General features: G+C 49.1%; 1 protein-coding gene across 1 annotated transcript; it reads left to right on the top strand.

Moving 5' to 3' along the window:
- The first annotated feature begins 6,955 nt into the window (after positions 1–6,955).
- On the top strand, positions 6,956–10,548 carry LOC142004787 (uncharacterized). Its single transcript, XM_074982478.1, has 3 exons — positions 6,956–6,987; positions 7,544–7,606; positions 8,144–10,548. Exons 2-3 carry the CDS (start codon positions 7,580–7,582, stop codon positions 9,224–9,226), a joined length of 1,110 nt encoding a protein of 369 aa, XP_074838579.1. The 5' UTR covers positions 6,956–6,987; positions 7,544–7,579; the 3' UTR covers positions 9,227–10,548.
- Positions 10,549–17,451: the final 6,903 nt, after the last annotated feature.

Here is a 17,451-nt window from a genome sequence, read left to right as displayed (position 1 = left end):
CAAAAAGCTGCCCTAAAATAAAAGATTCACAGAGAATGAATTATATGTAATTTTTAGCCTACTTTTAAAGGTTTCCTAACACAGCAACATCAGGTTTTGAGGGCAACCAATACTTTCTCGGAACAGTTTCCTTTTGGGAAAAGCATCTAAGAATCCTTTAGAGTTCCCTGGAACAGACACTCACCAAGTCTTCTCACATAATCTGGAGACAGGGGAGAAGGGGACGCCAGGCTAGTCAGGGTGGATTCTCTCACTCCTGGGTCTCCCAACTTCACTGGTGGCTTTGGGTCACTCTGTGCTCTGTTCTACCACACCCAGTTTCTAGACCCATTTTTGGAGTTGGCTGAGGGAAACCCATCTTCTCATTTTCTCCTGGAACCCTCCCTCAAATCTGCAATTTCCCTCCTCTTGCTGGCTTTGTTGCTTCCTTCAGTTCCCAGTAGATGGCATTCCTGCATCGACATTTGCTTTCATTCTCTGCCTATGCAAGACTCTTTTTGTGTCATTGCAATACTGGTTGTGTGTATATAGCCAGCCTCTTAGCTGCTTCCTCCCTTTTCTAAGCAATTGCCTTTCAATTTTTGTAGCCGCATACACATTGGGTCCCTCTTCTTTCAGTAATTCAGTTGTCTTTTTCTCCAAGAAAATTCCCAATTCTCATGCAGATTATCAATTCAAAAGAAAACAGACGCGATCACTTAGAGATCCACTAACAGTAACGGACAAGAGGCCAATTTCTTAAAAAAAAATTTTCTGAATACCATTGGTGTCTGCAGAAGTCACAGCTTCTGGCTCCAAGGAAATCAAGGGCATGAAATTATTGACTTCTTAGCTCCCCACAGCCTCTTCCCCCTACTCATTCATTTCCCCTCCGCATCTCCTTACCAAGGCAAGTGATTTCACAACATCTCTCTGTCTTCTTTGAGTATAACCCTCCCTCTAGTTCTGCTTTTTAATCATTCAAAGTTTGAATCTCTTGCTAAAAAACAACAGAATTTCTCCAGTTTGAATAAAAAATGCAATACGCTACAGCATTCAGCAAGTTGTTGGGCTTGAAGTTCCCTGGTTTTTTCCTTGGCTGGAGGTCCGGAGACGGGAAAGAAAAAGAGGTAAAAGCAGGAAAGAAGGAGGGACCCACGACAGTGGTGGGTGTTGAGGTCTTTGTGGAGATAGTGGTGGAGAACTGGGTTGTTCTGTAACCTCCCCAGAACAAAGGATATGGAGTTTAATGAAGGAAACCGCCCACCCGCCTGCATCCCACTGCCTCCAGACAACTCAGCATCTCTGAAAACAGAGAACCGCCCACACCATGAGGTTATTGTTGAGGTGTAAGTGAGAGTTTCTTGAATCTCGTTTGGCATTTTAGATCTTCCCTCACCTGCCAAATTTTCTCCCTCCTCACCCAGTTTTTTCTCCTGTAATTCTGCTTCCTGTGACTTTCTTCTCCTAAACCTTCTTTGCAACACAGATGATTTAATGAGCACTCCTGTGCTTTCTACTATTACAGCTTGTTGATAAATACTGTTTGATTTTCCCCACTAAAATTGACCCTTTCCATTGAGGAACCAAAAAATGGTTACAAATAGCTAAAACCTCCAAAAATTGGGTGAAAGCCTGCTCTAAAATGAGAACTGTTGGCCAAACTGATAGCAAACCCTGAAAAACCTTGGCCAAAACCTTCCCCAAAGAAACCAAAATATATTACTTCAGAATGAATTGCTTCATTTTTTACCACAATTTTACAGGTTTCTTGAGAAAACATCACAAGACTTTGAGGGGAACCAACACTTCCTATGAATATTTTCTATTTCTGCAAAAAATTCTAACATTCCTTCAGAGCAGACCCCCAGAATAGACTCACAACACATCTTCTCACAAAAGCCTGAGATAAGGGTGAGGGGGACACATGGCTTGTCCGTGTGTCTTCTCTCACTTCTGGGCTTTCCAAACTTCATGGGTAGTTTTGGCTCACCGTAAGGTCCATCTAGCTGACCCAGGTTATACACCCATTTTTGGACTTAGCTGAGAGACGCCAATCTTCTTATTTTCCAGAGCAATCTTCCCCAAATTTTGCTATTTCTCATTACGGTCTCTGTCGCTTACATCAGTACCCAGTAGATGGCAATCATGCATCAACGTTTTCCTCTTAGGCTAGGAGGGGGAAAGCTGGAGACGTCTACCACTTGAGTCCCATGGGGCCTTAGGTGGAAGACTAACTCTCCATGGTGTAACCCCCGTTAACCTGTTTTATCTCAACCATCCACATCACCCGCCTTCAATAAGAAAACATGAGGAATTTAGCTAATGGAAGACAAATAACTCAGATGAAAAGCTGCAATGAAGTCAGGGTTGTATGTGCACATGTCAAACCTCGTCCATCACGAGCGTTCCACAGGCCCCGTTTCACTCTCCATTTCTCCTCCAGGTGAGAGATGGAGTCACACCTTGCTTAGAGGAGGCTATTCCCAGTTAATCGTTCCACCCCTGTATTTCTCTACTTACCCAGACTGTTCATTGTTCATCTTCTCCCTCCTGAAGATGAACTCAGCCAACGCCTGGTGCAAAGCTGCCTCCGCTTACGCCTCCCATCTGGCCGTGGGGATATTATTTTTTGGGCCCTGGGCCCTGATCTACACTCAGCTGCTACTCAACAAAGTGCTGGGAACCCCTGTTCAGACCTTCGGTAATCTGGTGACACCTCTGCTGCACTTGTTCATTTACACCCTGAGGAGCAAGGAGCTGAAAGGGTCTCTGAAAAAATTAAGAGATCGGATCCCTGCCCGGCGATACGCACGAGCTGTGGGGGTGGCAAATGAGTTTGAAGACAAATTCATTTCAAATCTAGCTGCGTGCTGGCTGCATGGTTCCTCTGAAGCTCTGTCTCTCTCCCTGGCAGCACCTACCTATCTGCAGCTTCCAAATACTCCTGGAAGTCTGGAGCTGCTATTGACATGCAATTCGGGAGACCTTTACCTAATGGAGATGCGCTGCTCAATATATATTCTATTCATGTGCAGGTGGAGAGCCAAATCTCAGAGAGGACTCTGAAAATTTTAGAGGTAATAAACATACCTCAGACTCCTTCTTTTTCATGGTATGTGTAGCCCACGCGCCCCCTGCCTGGGGTGTTCTCTCCCACCACGTAGCACCAGGACCACGCATAGGCGGAGGCTACAGCTCTCCTGAAATATCTAATATAAAATAACACAAGCACACAAAAAATGCCCTTTGAAGCAGCACACGCCCCTTCCACATGGCATTTCCTGGCACATAAGCGACCCGTACACTTGGCCAACATTTCAAAAGGGCCATGCTAATTGCCAAATCGGAGAATACAAATGAGGCACTGCAATGAATAATCAGGCACCTTTTAGCAGACTGCCGGCCACGCTCCTCTGAAAGCGAAGCGTTTCACTCACATGCGACTGGTCTACACGGGGGTCGTTTTCAAAAGGACCCCGTGAAATTTGAATAGCGTTTCGTTGGTATTGGAATAAGGAGCTTTCATAGGGTGTGGGAGTGCTCGAAAAGGACCCTGTATAGATGAGACGAACTGCCTCGGCGGCTTGCATGCGAATGAGGAACTGCATATTCATTGCAGCGCCTCATTAGCATCTTCCAATTAAGGTCATTATCATGCCCATTTCGAAGTTCTGGGGTTAGTGTAGACACAGGCAGTGAGAGAGCTAAGAAAGTTTACTCTACATTTTACTCCAAAGGACAAACATTTGATCCCAACCAGAAAAAAATAAGCTTCTGCAAGAATTTAAACCCTATTATTTCTACAAGGTAGATCTGGCACAACTCCTGAAACCAAGATTTAAACCTGGCAATTTTGGCACTTAACGCAGGCGCCTGCAGACTTTCACTATTTTACATTCAGGGGAGCATTGTACAATGCAAATTTTGAAGCCCAAGATGGGCACATCGCTGTTAGGGATGGTAGGACAATGGCTTATTGAGAGGCAAGGTAGATTGAGGTCAAATGTTTGGACAAATTTACTAACTGCGCAGGTAGAGAAAGTTTGCGATAAGCTTCCACATTGTTCTGTGGATTCAACCCCATTGGAGGTTATGAAGACCAACTTGGGAAACACCTGGCAGGGATGGGGTAGGTTAGTTTGGGCCTCTCTTATAGCATGGGAAGACGAGATGTCCTCTCCAGCTCCTGAATAGCCTGACACTTCAGCCTCTGACAATTCTTGGCACATCAGCATTTGCCCCTGCATTGCTCTTTCCTTAGAACCGGAGGTTACGAAACTCTGCACCCAAAAACAGCTGCTCTGAGAAGTTCTTAAGAAGTCTAAAAAAAAGCCATGACTTGGCAGAGAGATGGAGAGTGCAAAAATGACAGATTTACTCACAAAGAGGTGGACTTTGAAAGAAAGTTAAATCTCTCCAACCTAGAACTCTCCCGTTCGGCAGCATCCATAAGCCAGCACGATTCTTACTTGGACAACCACTTTTTCTGGGGGTGACCTACATTCCCATGGTCCTACAAAGTTGGTTTCCAGGTCCCAGTCCTGGTTCTTAGGATTCTGTGCTGTTATTTAGCTGTAATTTGCCCCTAAAGCTCTTCTCAGAGCCCAGTAAGCAGAGGAAGCGTTGGTAATGCTGCTCGACAAACTTAACCTCCCCTGAGCTGGCAAAATCTCTCTTTCAGCACCGGTCAAGTCCTGAGAGGGCTGGACTTAAGAGTTGCCACCTCCAGTTATGATGATGCACCTCAGTCTTTACTCAAAGTCTCCCTTAGCCTAACCCTGGTCTCACCCCAACATGCTGCAGTCTCCCTCTTTTCCAATTTTCATCCCCAGCAATCTAAAGTCACGATCAACCCCTCCCAAAGCAAACACTTCAGCTGGTGAACCACAGTGTTTGACTTTCAGAGCTGTTTCCATTTGGGACACGGCTGGCCATGGGGAGGCACCTTCCCTGTCAAGTGGGTCAGGAAATATCCCTGCTCAGATGCTCAGATTGTCGCTCAGGCCTCGGGGCTAAAAACATGTGAGGGATGAAAAGCTTTTACACTGGCTGTCCTCTGTGCAGACCATCAAGGCCCATGAGGTAGGAACCTCTTAACACAGGTGCAAGCACAGCCATGAGATTTGGTTTAAACATCAAGCCCTGATCTGTGGAGAGATCAGAGCCAGACTGAGAGGCTTGTCTGGGCACCCTGGAAAGGATTCTCTCTTCTCCAACCAGCCGTGATACTGGCTTTGCTCTGCTGACCTCCTGGATGTTTCTTTCCAGGTTTACATGGATTTTCTCCAGGAACCCTGAGCAGAAGCTCAACCCAAGTCCCCTTTCTAGTATGAAAAGGTCTACCTCCATTTATACAAACACTGAAGAGCATTGCCTTGTGGGTGCAGCAGTGAGGAAAAGATCCCTCACCCGTTCCCTTTCATTTAAGGCATTCTTTCTTAAACCTTTTGAGACCATAACCCTCCAAGCAACACTAGTTTGTACGTGATATTTTTATGTATGGATATTTTCCTCCAAAAAAACAAGAAAGACCAGAAACATACTACAAAAAATAGAAAGAATTACATTTTGGAGATCAGGAACCCAGAACCCTCAAGTCCTGATTGGGGTTGGATGAGAGAATTTGCCAGATGACCGGAGGTCAATATTTTCTACCTCGTAACCAACACTTCCACTGCTTAATGGGCTCCTAGAAGACATTTAGGGGCAAATTTCAGCTAAATAACAGCCCAGAACACAGAGCCGGGACTGCTTGGTGGAAACAAACTTTATGGGACCCTGGGATACTTGGCCGCACTCATGATAAGATGCCAGCTGGGAGTGCACCAAGACCCTGTACAACAGCTCTGATTCACGTGTCACCTGGATGGACAAGGTCTCCCACAAGGTGCCCAAACCTCTTCAGCACTTCTCTCCAAGACCCACTTGAGTCCCAAGGGACCTTAGGTGGAAGACTTCACCCGCTGTGCATTGTGTAACCCCAGTTAAACTGTTTACTCTCAGCCAACCACGTCACCTTCCTCCAATCAGAAAATATGAGGAAATTAGCTCATGGGAGACTAATACCTCAAATGAAAAGCTGCGATGAACACAAGGACGTACGTCCACCTGTAAAACCAACTTCAGCACATGCTTTCCACTGGCCCCATTTCACTCTCTATTTTTCGTCCAGGTGAGAGATGGAGTCACACCTTGCTTAGAGAAGGCTATTTAAGTGTTAATTGTTCCAACCCTGTATTTCTCTACTTACCCAGACTATTCACTGGGTCCCTCCCTTTCTTTTGAAACCAACTCCTATCAAATTTGCAAGTCATACGTATGAGGTGCCCCCGTCTCACGAATCAATGCCTTTCAACGGTTAAACCTTGATGGATGGGGGTCTCTGTGGGCAGAGGGTCGACCAAGTAAGCCAAAGAATTTAGAATTTAATCAAGTATCACAACCATGACGAAGTAACATCGTATCTGGTTTTAATGACAGAAAATACATACCATCAGGCTCTGATTCCAAAAAAGTGTCAAACCAAAAAGACATAAAGAACCGAAATAGCACAGAGCAATTTAACCTCAAACCATAACACGTTTAGCAGGAGATGACACCAAAACCTTCTACCATGAATTGTAGTTTCATTGCTAAAGTAAGATGAATTTCTCTCCCATGTAGATAAGAAGGTAAGAGGAGAGGGGAAGTTAGCACAACGTGAGTCGGCCTTGCTGCTTTGACCGAGTGCTACTGCTCTTGCAGTGAGCGAGGGTCCGTGGCCTGCGACAGGCAAGCGGTCACGTGAGATGAACGAGACAGTTTCGTTTTGAGCAACAGGATAGAGGGGGAGGCCCAGCAAAGCAGAAAGAGGAAGGGGAAAGACACACCCAGGTCTGCCCTACATAATGCACATGCCTCTTGACAGGCTTAGGCTGTTGACGTCTCTTGCTACAAACTCAGAACTCCAGCTTGTCCGGGGAAGAGACCTCGAGTAGACAGCGCCTTCAAACTCAAACCTAAACAGTGAGTGCCTGCAGGGGCGCAGAAATATCAACATCTTGAAGAGCAGAGAGCAATAGGTCAGCAGACAGGGCCACCAAGAGAGTTGGGACTGGGGGAGCTCACGCCTTCTGCTAGCAGGGGGGCAGGCGTGAACTGTGGGAGATGAGCAGGGCTGGGGTGGAAGTGAATGAGGTTAAGGAGTGAGAAGAACCAGCAGGTCTGGGGGGAACCCAGGGCTCTCCTGGAAGGACTTGTTGGCTGGGAGTGAGGAACACCAGGAGAGCTGTGGGAGTCAAGTATGGCTTAGCCAGTGCTCTGGATAAAAAAATGAAAGGCGCCAGCAGAGCTGAGGGGTGGACAGCCCTGGGCTGATGGGGGGCTGTGGGCTGGGTGTGACGAGCACTGGGAGAACAGGGTGGTCAGGGTTGGCCTGGCAGGGGCTTCAAATATGGGCCAGTGGAATCTGAGTGTGTCACTGGGCAGTTCTGGGCAGATTTGTTTCAGTTGTGACCCGTATTCATGGAGTCTTCTGTAAACCCCGGGTTCTTTCTGTGTCCCTGGCTCTCTCTCCAACCAGGACAGCACCTCCTGCTCAGGGAAAGAAAGAGGAGACATGGAAGAGGCCAGGAGCATCAGAGCGGTGAGTGAGGTCATATCAGGGCAGGTTTCTGGTGCCTCTTCTCCTCCCTCTCTCTGAACAATCCCACTCCTCGGGTCAGGATGGCAGGGCACAGCTCAGAGACGTCACTGGGAGCACCTTGCTGGGCTGCCCCACTCTGGCCCCCATTGCCTGCTCCAGTTTGAACTGGAGGTGTCAGAGAGCTACAGGGTCATTTAAGATTAGATCAACTGGTATGAATGGGCTGCAGGTCAATGACATTCATTGGGGGCATAAGCCAACTTGATTGTATGGGTTGTAGGTGCATGGAAGATAGTGGGGCCTCACCCCAGCTGGCGGTTCAGTGGGTCATAGCCCCAGGAGAGTGAGTGGAGGGCAGCCATGGTCCCTTTATAATGATCATTCAAGGTGTCACTGGAGAGTTCATGCACTGATACAAACAGCACCATCCCCACTTGGGCATCTCCCTGAATCCAGGCTGGTCTGAGCCACAGCAGGTCCATGGATCTTTTATTCACCTCCTCCCCTCCCTTCCCCCATCTTCTATCCTCACCCCAGGACTGGACTCCTGCCAGTGGATCGTTGGTCCCTCACAAAGATGCCCCCGGAACTGACATTTTCTTCATTAGCAAAGGATACTTCATCGTCCGCTCCGACCTGGGCTGCTACCTGCGAACAGATGATCTAAATAAGGGAAAAAATATCAAGATCGAGAGATTGCACCCAGCATGTCAGGGAGGGGACCACTACCTCGGTGACATTCATGACCCCCCAAACATCTACATCATCAAGGGCAACTCCTATCGGGTGGTGAAGGATTTGAGCACAGACGCTGGGGCTCAGGTCCACAACCTTCATCCCAACCACTGCAATGGGGACGAATATTTGCGCTGTTTTTCTGCATTCTACATCATCTTCCTCGAGCAGGAGAAGGTTCACAAGGTGAGTAACCTGACCCAACCTCACTATGAAGTGTTAACCCTGCCTCCACAATGGAAGACGGGGCTGTACTTCTTCAGCCACGGTCTTGATGTCGTCCTGATCAAGGTGGATGAGAAGTGGGGGCCACAGATGTATCACTACTTAGAACCGAACTATGAACAAGAAGGCTACTACTCCATGCACCCCGATGTTCTTAACTTCCTTCCCGGGGGCCTGATTTTCACCCAGGGAGATTCAGTTGCCGGCTGGGAGTGCATTAAAACCCTGTACAACAGCTCTGATTCAAGTATCACCTGGACGGGCAAAGTCACCCACAAGGTGGGCTACGCCAAGCACCGGATGTCCACCATCGAGCACAACTGGAACATCTCGCCGGAGATGTCCATCGGGGCCGGAGAACTCACCAGGCTCATCACCCAGCTCCAGTTCTCCTTCAAGGCCCAATACGGAGGGAAAAGCGTCCTCACAGAGCAGGAGGACTGGAACGAAGCCCAAGAAAAAGAGGAGTCGCTCAGTGTCACCCTGGAGCCAAAAAAGAACCTCTACATCTGGCAGTACCGCCTCGGCATGGGCCAGGAGCCCGTCTTGTTCTGCAGGGATGTGGAATTCACTAAAGAAAACCACCCGCCTGAACACATCCCACTGCCTCCAGTCCCCGAAGCGGCTACGAGGACTAACAAAGCCAGCTCTGTGCTCTGATTTCTGATGTGGGTATGAGCTTCTTGGGTGTGCTTTGGGCCTTTCCATCTTTCCCTAACCTGCCAAAATTCCTCCCTCCTCACCCAACTCTTTCTCCTGTACTTCTGCTTCAAATGCCTAAATTCTCCTTAACCTCACTTGCAACACAGATGATTTCATGACCTCTCCTGTGCTTTCTATGATTACGCCTGCTCCGTAGATCACGTTTGACTTTCCAGCTAAAAGGTACGCTCTCCATTGCAAAACCAAAAAGAATGGTAACAGTGAAAACACCCCTAAACTGGGCGAAAACTGCTCTGAAATGAGCCACTCCAGCCAAAATTATATCCAAAGGTGCAAAACTTGGGCAAAAAGCAGCCCTAAAATAAAGGATTAACAGAGAATGAATTATTTACAGGTTTTCTAACCCAGCAACACCAGATTTTGAGGGCAACCAATACTTTCTCGGAACAGTTTCCTTTTGGGAAAAGCATCTAAGAATCCTTTAGAGTTCCCTGGAACAGACACTCACCAAGTCTTCTCACATAATCTGGAGACAGGGGAGAAGGGGACGCCAGGCTAGTCAGGGTGGATTCTCTCACTCCTGGCTCTCCCAACTTCACTGGTGGCTTTGGTTCACTCTGTGCTCTGTTCTACCACACCCAGTTTCTAGACCCATTTTTGGAGTTGGCTGAGGGAAACCCATCTTCTCATTTTCTCCTGGAACCCTCCCTCAAATCTGCAATTTCCCTCCTCTTGCTGGCTTTGTTGCTTCCTTCAGTTCCCAGTAGATGGCATTCCTGCATCGACATTTGCTTCATTCTCTGCCTACGCAAGACTCTTTTTGTGTCATTGCAATACTGGTTGTGTGTATATAGCCAGACTCTTAGCTGCTTCCTCCCTTTTCTAAGCAATTGCCTTTCAATTTTTGTAGCCGCATACACATTGTGTCCCTCTTCTTTCAGTAATTCAGTTGTCTTTTTCTCCAAGAAAATTCCCAATTCTCATGCAGATTATCAATTCAAAAGAAAACAGATGCGATCACTTAAAGATCCACTAACAGTAACGGACAAGAGGCCAATTTCTTAAAAAAAAATTTTCTGAATACCATTGGCGTCTGCAGAAGTCACAGCTTCTGGCTCTAAGGAAATCAAGGGCATGAAATTATTGACTTCTTAGCTCCCCACAGCCTGTTCCCCCTACTCATTCATTTCCCCTCCGCATCTCCTTACCAAGGCAAGTGATTTCACAACATCTCTCTGTCTTCTTTGAGTATAACCCTCCCTCTAGTTCTGCTTTTTAATCATTCAAAGTTTGAATCTCTTGCTAAAAAACAACAGAATTTCTCCAGTTTGAATAAAAAATGCAATACGCTACAGCATTCAGCAAGTTGTTGGGCTTGAATTTCCCTGGTTTTTTTCTTGGCTAGAGGTCCGGAGACGGGAAAGAAAAAGAGGTAAAAGCAGGAAAGAAGGAGGGACCCACGACAGTGGTGGGTGTTGAGGTCTTTGTGGAGATAGTGGTGGAGAACTGGGTTGGTCTGTAACCTCCCCAGAACAAAGGATATGGAGTTTAATGAAGGAAACCGCCCACCCGCCTGCATCCCACTGCCTCCAGACAACTCAGCATCTCTGAAAACAGAGAACCGCCCACACCATGAGGTTATTGTTGAGGTGTAAGTGAGAGTTTCTTGAATCTCGTTTGGCATTTTAGATCTTCCCTCACCTGCCAAATTTTCTCCCTCCCCACCCAGTTTTTTCTCCTGTAATTCTGCTTCCTGTGACTTTCTTCTCCTAAACCTTCTTTGCAACACAGATGATTTAATGAGCACTCCTGTGCTTTCTACTATTACAGCTTGTTGATAAATACTGTTTGATTTTCCCCACTAAAATTGACCCTTTCCATTGAGGAACCAAAAAAATGGTTACAAATAGCTAAAACCTCCAAAAATTGGGTGAAAGCCTGCTCTAAAATGAGAACTGTTGGCCAAACTCATAGCAAACCCTGAAAAACCTTGGCCAAAACCTTCCCCAAAGAAACCAAAACATATTACTTCAAAATGAATTGCTTCATTTTTTACCACAATTTTACAGGTTTCTTGAGAAAACATCACAAGACTTTGAGGGGAACCAACACTTCCTATGAATATTTTCTATTTCTGCAAAAAATTCTAACATTCCTTCAGAGCAGACCCCCAGAATAGACTCACATCACATCTTCTCACAAAAGCCTGAGATAAGGGTGAGGGGGACACATGGCTTGTCCTTCTGTCTTTTCTCACTTCTGGGCTTTCCAAACTTCATGGGTGGTTTTGGCTCACCGTCAGGTCCATCTAGCTGACCCCGTTATACACCATTTTTGGAGTTAGCTGAGAGACACCAATCTTCTTATTTTCCAGTGGAATCTCCCCCCAAATTCAGTGATTTTCCCTTATGGTCTCGGTTGCTTCCATCAGTACCCAGTAGATGGTATTCACGCTTCAACATTTTCCTCATTCTTTGCTGCTTGAAGATTACTTTGAAATTACAAAGAACTTGGGAGAACTCAGCACTTGGGAGTTAAATTATGGATTATCTCAACAATACCACTAGCTGTGTGGAATGAACGGGGAGGGGTAAATGTTGTCCACCACGCAAAGAGTGCGCTGAGATTGTGGAAATACCTGATCGACCTTTCAGGTCTCATTTCCAGCATTAGCTCAATGCGTGCACGTGTGTGTCAAAAGAAAACACAACCACAGCTGAGGTGCAAGAGATGAAGGTCTCCCATGTCTGAAGGGAGAAGGAATTAACAAAGATGAATCATACCGTTAGCTTCAGGCTTGTATTAATACCATTGACATTCCTCCAGCTAAGCCGTACGACTGCGCCTGGGATATCACTCCACCATGCTGGAAGCCAGGTTATTTGCATTGTCATATGGGTGGTTGAAATACGAAGTTCAACCGAAATGATGCAAAGTTATTTAACTGCTCTGAGAAGATGGGGGGGAGATAATGAACCTTAGCTAAGCAGTAATGCTCCACAGGCCAGCAGTGAGAGAGAACCAAAGTCACAGCTTCCATGATCCCCCCAAACAGCTGGTTGCCCCCCGACAAGACCTCCCAACCCTCACACAAGAGTTTGACTCACAGCTGAGTTCCTGGGCCATGTTTCTGCTCCCATGGGGTATTTACCATAACTGCCATGCAAGTAAATGGTTCCCCTGTCTGGAGACATGGTGTCAGTGATAATCGTCCTTTCCAGCCTTAATATCTCTGTGTAGAAGCCACAAAAGGGATGATGGTTCTTGGAGGGCCCAGGCCCATGTGTCACACCCACACCTTCTGTCTCTGCAGAGAGGGTATCTTCCTGTGGGAGCTGGTAGTCAGCCAAGCCCTGAGGATGGAAGCCCCCACAACACCCAAGTGAATGGGCACCTAAAAGCATGCTGGGAGGTGGGCACAAGAGGGGGTGAAGGCAATGCATCCATAAAGTGGCAGCCCAGCTCCAGCTATGCTGGATTGCCAGTGCCCAAACCTCTTCAGGGCTTCTCTCCAAGACCCTCCTGGGATTCAGCCTTACCATAGCTGGGGCCGTGACACCACCTGCAAGGTTGGGGTTGGGCGTCCACCTCCCTTTCCCCATGCTCCTGCCCGGGCTGGGGGAGGCTGCAGCCACGGCTCACCTGATCTCCCTCCCTCCTGGGCTGAGCCTGGGCCCCCCATGCTCTTAGGCTGGGAGGGGGACAGCTGGGGAGTCCCAGGGGACCTTCGGTGGAAGACTTCGCCCACTGTCCATGGTGTAACCCCACTTAACCTGTTTTATCTCAGACACTGATGGGGAAAAACTCTCTTAGAGACATAGGAATTTTCCCATTGAAACTAGGCCTCACTATGTAACAGAAGCTAGAGGGTCAGCTGCAATTTTCTGTGAAATCCCCATCTTGTTGCGTAGAGACGGTTTATCTCGTAGCCTCCTCCGTCTGGCTCAATATGCACTTTTGTACTGTGAACTGACTTCAAGCATATCTAGCTTACAGAAACATCTCAAGGGGATCCTTCCAAGACTTTCATATGTTAAAGAAAACAGCCCATGACTAGGCTGCTTTCACGTTAAAAAAGTCCTTGAAACTGTGTCTCGGGGCTCCCACTCCTCGTAAGCGAGCGGCCTGCATGTGTGCATAATAAAGTTTCCTTTGAGATCTAACTCTTGCCCCACCGCTTTGACCTCCAGCCTCAGGCTACTGGGGACACCGAGCCCCAGGGGAACGGGGCTCCCCAACGCCATCCACATCACCTGCCTTCAATCAGAAAACCCGAGGCACTCAGCCAATGGAAGACTAATAACTCAGGTGAAAAGCTGAGATGAAGGCAGGGACATACGTCCACCTGGAAAACCAACCTCTTCAGGTGCGTTCCACAGGCCACGTTTCACTCTCAATTTCTCCTCCAGGTGAGAGATAGAGTCGCGCCTTGCTTAGAGGAGGCTATTTGTGGGTTAATCACACTGGATGCATCAAAATCAGAGCTTAGACCATGTCCTCGACTCACGTACGCCGCATGGAGCACAGGTCATCTACAATTCTCCTCCACTTCACTCTGTCTTGGGACAAAACTTCTCACTGGCTCCAGGAGGACCCCAGTTGTTGTCCGTCAGTCTCAATAGATCTTCTCCGTGTTGTGCCAGGATTTCCTCTTTTGCGTTTGCCGTGTGGGTTCCATGCGAGACGTTGACGGACGATGCTGGAGGATGGTTTTCTGAGAGTGTGGCCTAGCCAGCCCCACTTTCTTCTCTTGATTTGAACGTCAAGTGCTCCTTGTCGTGCTCTGTTCCAAAGCTCCTTGTTTGTGGCTATGTCTTGCCATTGGACATGAAGGATGTATCTCAGGTGCCGGTTTATGAATGTCTGTAGCTTGGGAGTATGTCTACACAGCAGCCTTATTCTGAAATAAGCTATTTCAAAATAGTTTCGTTCGATATTACGCTGCTACACACAAAAATGCATTTGAAAATACCATTTGGCCCTTTCCAAATACATGGTCTGCGCCCACAGAAACTATTTTGAACCACAGCCAACCTGCTCAAGTTCTAACCGATCAATGTGTCATGGGTGGGGAAGGAATTTTCTCCCAGAGCAGGTTGGCAGAGATCCTGTGTTCACGGAGGAGTGCTTGCCTGCCTCTGCAGCCTACGGCTCATGCAGGTTTCAAGAAACGTCAATGGTGAATTCTCTGACACTTGCAGGCTCTACGCCAGACATTGAGGACAACGAAAATTCAACCAGACGGTCAGGGTTTGTTCCTGGAGTGCCCGAGAGTCTGGGCAGGGGTCCATGACCATGATGGTCGCTCCTGACCTTCAAGTCAATGAATCTAGGACAAGGCGGTGTGAAGTGCCCAAGGGCCTTTCTGGGATTTGTTGAAGAAGCTGGAGGCTACAGCCCAGCAAGGCAGGTGGGGGGAAGGTGGAAGACACACCCTGGTCTGCCCCACGTTACCCAGAACCCGTTCGACTGGCTCAGCTTGTTGAGGATCCTTGCTCGGAAAGGGCAGATGCATCTAACCCATGAGAGGAGACCCCAGCTGGGACAGCACCTTCCAACTCAACCCTAAACACTGAGTGCCTGCAGGAATAGCACAGCTCGGATAGCGGAGGGCTGTGAGTAAAGACAGAGGGGCCCCAACAGTGATTGGACTGGACAGAGCCCATGGCTAGGCTAGCAGGGGTTCTGGGTTGGGACAGAGGGGAATCAGGATGGCTCGGGGGGGACCTCAGGATAGAGGTAGCAGAAGGCTGCAGGCTGAGAGTGAAGGGAACTGGCAAAGCTAGGGGGAGACCCAGGGTGGTGGATCACAAGGGAGGGGTACCGGCACAACTGGGGGCAGCGCTGGGATCAGGCATCAGGCAGTTCTCGGCAGCTTTGTTTTAGTTGTGAGCCATATTCACGAGGCCCTTCCTTCACCCCAGGTTGTTTAGGCGTCCCCCGTTCTCTCTCCAGCCAGGGCAGACCCTTCTACGGGAAGGAAAGGCAGAGCAGACATGGCTGAGACCAACAGCATCAGAGCAGTAAGTGGGGTCGTGTGCGGGCAGGATCCTGGGTGCCCCTTTGTGTTGGAGTGGGGGGGCGCGTGTGAGACTCAGGGTGGATGTGTGTGACGGGCAGAGCAGCTCCCAGCGGCTAAGGACGACCCCTGGGCTGTACCCTAGGCTGGGAGGTAACACCTCTGCCCTGAGCACCGAGCAAGGAGGAGCCAAGTTGGGTTTGAGTTGGAGGCGGCAGTTAGAAGCTGAGGGGAGACGGAGCTGGAAGGCAGCCAGCCTGGCGAGGGGGGAAGCTACACCCCAGAGGGGCACCCCTCGGGCTCCTCTCCCCAGGCTGGGCTGGAATGACTGTCTCTGCCGGCTGTACTGACCCCTCTGTGCTGAGCTGGGCTCTGTCACCTCATAGGGTTGGACATTAAGAAAAAGGTTCAGGTTGGACATTAGGAAAAAGTTCCTAACTGTCAGGGTGATCAAGCACTGGAAGGAATTGCGGGGGGAGGTGATGGGGTCTCCGTCACTGGAGATATTTAAGAAGAGGTTAGATAGGTGGCTTTCAGGGATGGTCTAGAAAGTGCTTGGTCCTGCCATGAGGGTGGGGGGCTGGACTCGATGGCCTCTCGAGGTCCCTTCCAGTCCTACTCTTCTATGATTCTATAAGCCTTCTGTTCTACCTGCTGAGTGAGAGTCACTCCTGCCTGACGACGGGGGGCAGTGCTTGGGGACCCCTGAACCCCACCACACCCTTCTCCTCCCTCCCTCAGAAGAATCCCACCCCTGGCGTCACGGTGGCAGGGCACAGCTCGGAGAGGTCACTGCAGTCACCTCCTGGGGCTGCCCCACTCCTGCCCCCATTGCCTGGTCACAGTGTGAACCGGTGGGTTCTCAAACCCTGGAGAGTCATTTAAGGTCAGACCGAGGGTGTGAATGTCCTGGGGCTCCACAGAAGTCAGTGGGACTGGATCCCAGCTGGGGTCAAAGGGCCGTAGCACCTTTGGGGTCAGTGCAGAGGAGCCCTTGTGGCTCTGACCATGACATAGAGATTCCCTCGTGGTGTCCCTGAAGAGTTCAACCACTGATACAAACAGGACCATCCTCACCTGGGGCATCTCCTGGATACCAGGCTGGTCTGAGACACAGCAGGCGCCTGGATCCTTCATCCACCTCCTCCCTGTCTTCTGTCCCCACCCAGGACTGGACTCCTGCCGACGGATCGTTGGTCCCTCACAAAAATGCCCCCGGAACTGACATTTTCTGCACTAGCGAAGGATATTTCATCGTCCGCTCCGACCTAGGCTGCTACCTGCGAACAGATGATCTCAATAAGGGAAGAGGTATCAAGATCAAGAGATTGCACCCAGCATGCCAGGGAGGGGACCACTACTTCGGTGACTTTCAGAACCCCCCAAATTTCTACATCATCAAGGGCGACTCCTATCGGGTGGTGAAGGATCTGAGCACAGACGCTGAGGCTCAGGTCCACGACCTTCATTCCGAGTGCCGTGGTGGGGACCAATACCTGTGCTGTGCTTCTGCCTTTTGCATCATCTCCCTTAAGCACAAGGTTGTGAGTTTTGTCCATGACCTGAGCAGAGTTGAACACATTGAAGGTTATTCCCTGCCTCAAGAATGGAAGACGGGGCTGTACTTCTTCGGCCTCTCTTCTGATGTAGCCCTGATACAGGTGGATGAGAAATGGGGGCCACAGTGCCACCACTATTCACGCCATAGCACAGAAAAAACAGGCTACTTCTCCATCCACCCCGATGTTCTTAACTTCCTTCCTGGGGGCCTGATTTTCACCCAGGGAGATTCAGTTGCCAGCTGGGAGTGTATCAAGACCCTGCACAACAGCTCTGATTCAAGTATCACCTGGACGGGCAAGGTCACCCACAAGGTGGGCTACGCCAAGCAGCGGATGTCCAGCATCGAGCACAACTGGAACATCTCGGCGGAGATGTCCATCGGGGCCGGAGAACTCACCAAGCTCATCACCCAGTTCCAGTTCTCCTTCAAGGCCGAGTACGGAGGGAAAAGCGTCCGAACGGAGCAGGAGGACTGGAACGAAGCCCAAGAAAAAGAGGAGTCGCTCAGTGTCACCCTGGAGCCCAGAAAGAACCTCTACTTCTGGCAGTACCGCCTCGGCTTGGGCCAGGAGCCCGTCTTGTTCTGCAGGGATATGGAGTTTACTAAAGAAAAACACCCACCTCAACGCATCCCGTTGCC

This window comes from Carettochelys insculpta, chromosome 32, assembly GCF_033958435.1.
Source record: "Carettochelys insculpta isolate YL-2023 chromosome 32, ASM3395843v1, whole genome shotgun sequence".
NCBI classification, from domain to species: Eukaryota; Metazoa; Chordata; order Testudines; family Carettochelyidae; genus Carettochelys; species Carettochelys insculpta.
The sequence above is the reverse complement of the archived record's forward strand: the minus strand, read 5'-3'. Positions and strand labels throughout refer to the sequence as shown.